We start from the raw sequence: 6,845 nt of genomic DNA on the forward strand, positions 1-6,845 counted from the left end.
TTCTCTGGTGGGGGGGGGGGACTCTTCTGCCCCCCGCTGACGCCCCTCTCTCCTCTCTGGTGGGGGGGGGGGGGGGACTCTTCTGCCCCCGCTGACCCCCCCCCCCTCTCTCCTCTCTGGTGGGGGGGGGGGACTCTTCTGCCCCCGCTGACCCCCCCCCCCCTCTCTCCTCTCTGGTGGGGGGGGGGACTCTTCTGCCCCCGCTGACCCCACCCCCTCTCTCCTCTCTGGTGGGGGGGGGACTCTTCTGCCCCCGCTGACCCCCCCCCCCCCTCTCTCCTCTCTGGTGGGGGGGGGGACTCTTCTGCCCCCGCTGACCCCCCCCCCCTCTCTCCTCTCTGGTGGGGGGGGGACTCTTCTGCCCCCGCTGACCCCCCCTCTCTCCTCTCTGGTCGGGGGGGGGGGACTCTTCTGCCCCCGCTGACCCCCCCCTTTCTCCTCTCTGGTGGGGGGGGGGGACACTCTTCTGCCCCCGCTGCTGCCCCCCCCTCTCTCCTCTCTGGTGGGGGGGGGGGGACTCTTCTGCCCGCTTGACCCCCTCCCCCCCCTCTCTTCTCTCTGTGGGGGGGGGGACTCTTCTGCCCCGTTAACCCCCCCCCCCCCTCTCTTCTCTCTGGTGGGGGGGGGGGGACTCTTCTGCCCTGCTGACCACCCCCCCCCCCTCTCTGGTGGGGGGGGACGGACTCTTCTGCCTGCTGACCCCCCCCCTCTCTGGTGGGGGGGGACGGACTCTTCTGCCCTGCTGACCCCCCCCCCTCTCTGGTGGGGGGGGACGGACTCTTCTGCCCCGCTGACCCCCCCCCCCTCTCTGGTGGGGGGGGGACTCTTGCCCCCGCTGACCCCTCCCCCTCTTCCCCACTTCTAGTGGGGGGGGTGACTCTTCTGCCCCGCTCACCCCCCCCACCCCCCTCCTCCTCTCTGGTGGGGAGGGGAACTCTCCTGCCCCACTGACCCCCCTCTCCCCTCTCTGGTGGGGGGGGGGACTCTTCTGCCCCGCTGACCCCCCCCCCCCCCTCATCCCCTCTCTGGTGGGGGGGGCTTTCTGCCCCGCTGCCCCCCCTTCCCTCTCTCCCCTCTCTGGTGGGAGGAGGGACTCTTATGACCCCCTCTCTCCCCTCTCTGGTGGGGGGGGGGGACTCATTCTGCCCCCGCTGACCCCCCCCCCCCCCCCCCTCTCCCCTCTCTGGGTTGGGGGGGGGACTCTTCTGCCCCGCTGACCCACCCCCCTCTCTGGTGGGGGGGGGGACTCTTCCGCCCCGCTGACCCCCCCCCCCCCTCTTTGGTGGGGGGGGGACTCTTCTGCCCCGCTGACCCCTCTCCCCTCTCTGGGTGGGGGGGGACTCTTCTGCCCCGCTGACCCCCCCCTCTCTGGTGGGGGACTCTTCTGCCCCGCTGACCCCCCACCCCTCCCCTCGGGGGACTCTTCTGCCCCACTGACCCCCTCCCCCCCACCTCCCCTCTCTGGTGGGGGGGGGGGGGGGACTCTCCCTGCCCCACTGACCCCTTCCCTCTCTGTGGGGGGGGGACTCTCCTGCCCCGCTGACACCCCCCCTGTCCCCCTCTCTGGTGGGGGGGGAATCTTCTGCCCCCGCTGACCCCCACCTTACCCCCTTCTCCCCCTCTCTGGTGGGGGGGGGAATCTTCTGCCCCACTGACACCCCCCCTCCCCCTCTTCTGGTGGGGGGTGGACTCTTCTGCCCCGCTGTCCCCCCTCTCTCTGGTGGGGGGGGGGGACTTCTGCCCCGCCGACCCCCCCCCCCCCTCTCCCCTCTCTGGTGGGGGGAGGGGGGGGGAACTCTTCTGCCACCGCTGACCCCCCCCCCCCCCCTCCCTCTCCCCCTCTCTGGTGGGGGGAGGTGGGGAACTCTTCTGCCCCGCTGACCCCCCCGCCCCCCTCTCCCCCCTCTCCGGTGGTGGTGGGGGACTCTGCTGACCCCCCTTTCTGGTTGGGGGGGGACTCTTCTGCCCCCGGCTGACACTCCCCCCCCTCTCCCCTCTCTGGGTGGGGGGGGGGGGACTTCTGCCCCACTGACCCCCCCCCCCCTCCCCTCTCTGGTGGTGGGTGGGGGGGGGTGGAGCTCTCCTGCCCCGCTGACCCCACCCCATCCCCTCCCACCGTCCCCTCTCTGGTGGGGGGGGGGGGAATCTGCTGCCCCGCTGACCCCCCACCTTACCCCCCTCTCCCCTCTCTGGTGAGGGGGGGGGGAATCTTCTGCCCCACTGACACCCCCCCTCCCCCCTCTCTGGTGGGGAGGGGGGACTCTTCTGCCCCGCTGTCCCCCCTCTCTCCGGTGGGGGGGGGGGACTCTTCTGCCCCGCTGACCCCCCCCCCCCCCTCTCCCCTCTCTGGTGGGGGGAGGGGGGGAGGGGGGGGGAACTCTTCTGCCCCGCTGACCCCCCCCCCACCCCTCTCACCCTCTCTTGTGGGGGGAGGTGGGGAAACTCTTCTGCCCCGCTGACCCCTCTCCCCCCTCTCTCGGTGGTGGGGGGGGACTCTGCTGACCCCCTTTCTGGTGGGGGGGGACTCTTCTGCCCCCGCTGACCCTCCTCTCTGGTGGGGGGCGACTCTTCTGCCCCCTTTCCCCTCTCTGGTGGGGGGAGGGACTCTTCTGCCCCCGCTGACCCCCCCCCCCCTCTCCCCTCTCTGGTGGGGGGGGGACTCTTCTGCCCCCCCCCCCCTCTCCTCTCTCTGGTGGGGGGGGACTCTTCTGCCCCGTTAACCCCCCCCCCTCTCTTCTCTCTGGTGGGGGGGGGGACTCTTCTGCCCTGCTGACACCCCCCCCCCCCTCTCTGGTGGGGGGGGACTCTTCAGCCCCGCTGACCCCCCTCTCTAGTGGGGGGGGGACTCTTCTGCCCCGCTGACACCCCCCCCCCCTCCCTCCTCTCTGGTGGGGAGGGGGAACTCTCCTGCCCCACTGACCCCCCCTCTCCCCTCTCTGGTGGGGGGGGGGGCTTTCTGTCCCGCTGCCCCCCCCTTCCCCCTCTCCCCTCTCTGGTGGGGGGAGGACTCTTCTGCCCCGCTCACCCCCCCCCCCCCTCCCTCCTCTCTGGTGGGGAGGGGGAACTCTCCTGACCCCCCTCTCCCCTCTCTGGTGGGGGGGGGACTCTTCTGCCCCGCTGACCCCCCACCCCTTCTCCCCTCTCTGGTGGGGGGGCTTGCTGCCCCCCCCTTCCCCCTCTCCCCTCTCTGGTGGGGGGGGCTTTCTGCCCCGCTGACCCCCCCCCCTCTCTGGTGGGGGGGGGGGGGAGACTCTACTGCCCCGCTGACCCACCCCCCTCTCTGGTGGGGGGGGACTCTTCCGCCCCGCTGACCCCCCCCCCCCTCTTTGGTGGGGGGGGGACTCTTCTGCCCCGCTGACCCCCCCCCCCCCTCTGGTGGGGGGGGGACTCTTCTGCCCCGCTGACCCCCCCTCTCCCCTCTCTGGGTGGGGGGGACTCTTCTGCCCCACTGACCCCCCCCCCCCCTCCCCTCTCTGGTGGGGGGGGGGGGGGAACTCCTGCCCCACTGACCCCCCCCCCCCCCCCCTTCCCTCTCTGGTGGGGGGGGGGGTGGAACTCTCCTGCCCCGCTGACACCCCCCCCCCCCCTGTCCCCTCTCTGGTGGGGGGGAGAATCTTCTGCCCCGCTGACCCCCACCTTACTCCCCTCTCCCCTCTCTGGTGGGGGGGGGGGGAAATCTTCTGCCCCACTGACACCCCCCCTCCCCCTCTCTGGTGGGGGGGGGGGGATGCTTCTGCCCCGCTGTCCCCCCTCTCTGGTGGGGGGGGTACTCTTCTGCCCCGCTGACCCCCTCCCCCTCTCTCCCCTCTCTGGTGGGGGGAGGGGGGGGGAACTCTTCTGCCCCGCTGACCCCCCCCCCCCCCCTCTCCCCTCTCTGGTGGGGGAGGGGGGGGGACTCTTCTGCCCCCGCTGACCCTCCTTCTCTGGTGGGGGGCGACTCTTCTGCCCCTTTCCCCTCTCTGGTGGGGGGGGGGACTCCTCTGCCCTCGCTGCCCCCCCCCTCTCCCCTCTCTGGTGGAGGGAGGGGGGGGGAAACTCTTTCTGCCCTGCCGACCCCCCCCCCCCCCCTCTCCCCTCTCTGGTGGGGGATGGGGGGGGGGGAAACTGTTCTGCCCTGCTGACCCCCCCCCCCCCACCTCTCCCCTCTCTGGTGGGGGGGGGGGGGACTCTTCTGCCCCGCTGACCCCCCTCTCCCCTCTCTTGTGGGGGGGGACTCTTCTGCCCCGCTGACCCCCCCTCTCTGGTGGGGGGGGGGGACTCTTCTGCCCCGCTGACCCCCCCCCCCCCCCTCGGGGGACTCTTCTGCCCCACTGACCCCCCCCCCCCCCCCTCCCCTCTCTGGTGGGGGGGGGGGGGGGGAACTCTCCTGCCCCACTGACCCCCCCTGTCCCCTCTCTGGTGGGGGGGGGAATCTTCTGCCCCCGCTGACCCCCACCTTACCCCCTTCTCCCCTCTCTGGTGGGGGGGGTGGAATCTTCTGCCCCACTGACACCCCCCCTCCCCCTCTCTGGTGGGGGGTGGACTCTTCTGCCCCGCTGTCCCCCTCTCTCTGGTGGGGGGGGGACTTCTGCCCCGCCGACCCCCCCCCCCCCCCCCCCTCTCCCCTCTCTGGTGGGGGGAGGGGGGGGGGAACTCTTCTGCCCCCGCTGACCCCCCCCCCCCCTCTCCCTCTCTGGTGGGGGAGGTGGGGAACTCTTCTGCCCCGCTGACCCCCCGCCCCCCCCTCTCCGGTGGTGGTGGGGGACTCTGCTGCCCCCCCTTTCTGGTTGGGGGGGACTCTTCTGCCCCCGCTGACCCTCCTCTCTGGTGGGGGGCGACTCTACTGCCCCGCTGACCCCCCCCTCTCCCCACTCTGGTGGGGGGGGACTCTTCTGCCCCGCTGACACCCCCCCCCCTCCCCTCTCTGGTGGGGGGGGGGAACTCTCCTGCCCCGCTGACCCTCCCCTCTCTGGTGGGGGGGGGGGACTCTCCTGCCCCGCTGACCCCCCCCGTCCCCTCTCTGGTGGGGGGGGGAATCTGCTGCCCCGCTGACCCCCACCTTACCCCCCTCTCCCCTCTCTGGTGGGGGGGGGGGGAATCTTCTGCCCCACTGACACCCCCCCCCTCCCCCCTCTCTGGTGGGGGAGGGGGACTCTTCTGCCCCGCTGTCCCCCCTCTCTCCGGTGGGGGGGGGGGACTCTTCTGCCCCGCTGACCCCCCCCTCTCCCCTCTCTGGTGGGGGGAGGGGGGGGGGGAACTCTTCTGCCCCGCTGACCCCCCCCCCCCCCCCTCTCCCCTCTCTTGTGGGGGGAGGTGGGGAACTCTTCTGCCCCGCTGACCCCTCTCCCCCCTCTCTGGTGGTGGGGGGGGGACTCTGCTGACCCCCCTTTCTGGTGGGGGGGGACTCTTCTGCCCCCGCTGACCCTCCTCTCTGGTGGGGGGCGACTCTTCTGCCCCTTTCCCCTCTCTGGTGGGGGGAGGGACTCTTCTGCCCCGCTGACCCCCCCCCCCCCCCCTCTCTGGTGGTGGGGGGGGGGACTCTGCCCCGCTGACCCCCCCCCCCCCTCTCCCCTCTCTGGTGGGGGGGGGGGACTCTTCTGCCCCGCTGACCCCCGCCCCCCCTCTCCCCTCTCTGGTGGGGGATGGGGGGGGGGGACTGTTCTGCCCTGCTGCCCCCCCCCTCTCCCCTCTCTGGTGGGGGGAGGGGGGGAACTCTTCTGCCCCGCTGCCCCCCCCCCCCCTCTCCCCTCTCTGGTGGGGGGAGGGGGGGGAACTCTTCTGCCCCGCTGACCCCCCCTCTCCCCTCTCTGGTGGGGGGGTGGGGGAACTCTTCTGCCCCGCTGACACCCCCCCCCCCCTCTCTGGTGGGGGGGGGGGGGGACTCTGCTGCCCCCGCTGCCCCTCCTCTCTGGTGGGGGGGGACTCTTCTGCCCCGCTGACACCCCCCCCCCCCCCTCTCTGGTGGGGGGGGGGGGGGACTCTGCTGCCCCCGCTGACCCTCCTCTCTGGTGGGGGGGGACTCTTTTGCCCCGCTGACCCCCACCCCCCCTCTCTGGTGGTGGTGGGGGGGGGGGGACTCTTCTGCCCCGCTGACACCCTCCCCTCTCTTCCAGGTATTGCCGCCCCGGCGGTGTATTTTGTTGACCACCTATCTCACTGCATCTACCTGGAGGACGTGGAGGGGTCGGTGACAGTCCGGGACTTCATCATGACCGCGCAGGAAGATGGCGGCAGCCTCCACAGGCTAGCGGAGCGGATCGGGGGGGTGCTGGCGCGGATGCACGATGAGGACGTCATCCACGGGGATCTGACCACCTCCAACATGCTGCTGCGGCCGCCGGACCTCCTGCTCATCGACTTCGGTCTGAGCTTCATCTCAGCGCTGCCGGAGGATAAAGGCGTCGACCTCTACGTCTTGGAGAAGGCGTTCCTCAGCACGCACCCCCGCACGGAGGACGTCTTCAGAGCGCTGCTCCGAAGCTACACCGCCACCTCCAAGAAATCCGGCCCCGTCATCAAGAAACTGGACGAAGTCAGGCTGCGGGGCCGGAAGAGGTCCATGGTGGGCTAGAGAGCGGCCCTCCTGGACATCCTGTGGGCGGCTGACAATGTGTAAAGGTTACAATGTATACAATTAAATCTTCATATTTTTTTTGCCCTTGTGATACATTGTAGCCGCGGCTCCTCCCTGCTCCGCGCTGCCCTATTGGCTCACGGGGTGTAATCTGGTCTCCCAGAGGCCCCTCCCCCTTGCATACTTCTGGTCGCCAGCTGCCTGATGGTTCGGTTTGTAGCACACAAGTGGCTTACCTCTCTGTAGTATTTTCTGGTGTCTTCGCGTACGTTTTCTTTCTGTCTCTGTGGTG

At 71.8% G+C, this 6,845-nt stretch overlaps 1 protein-coding gene across 1 annotated transcript; it reads left to right on the top strand.

Moving 5' to 3' along the window:
* Window positions 1-6,082: 6,082 nt before the first annotated feature.
* On the top strand, window positions 6,083-6,631 carry TP53RK (TP53 regulating kinase; the record flags this gene model as incomplete). Its single annotated transcript, XM_066586863.1, has 1 exon — window positions 6,083-6,631. A coding segment is annotated over one exon (468 nt), but the record flags the coding sequence as incomplete, so codon positions are not given.
* Between the last annotated feature and the right edge of the window lie 214 nt (window positions 6,632-6,845).

Source organism: Eleutherodactylus coqui, chromosome 13 (genome assembly GCF_035609145.1).
Source record: "Eleutherodactylus coqui strain aEleCoq1 chromosome 13, aEleCoq1.hap1, whole genome shotgun sequence".
NCBI lineage: Eukaryota > Metazoa > Chordata > Amphibia > Anura > Eleutherodactylidae > Eleutherodactylus > Eleutherodactylus coqui.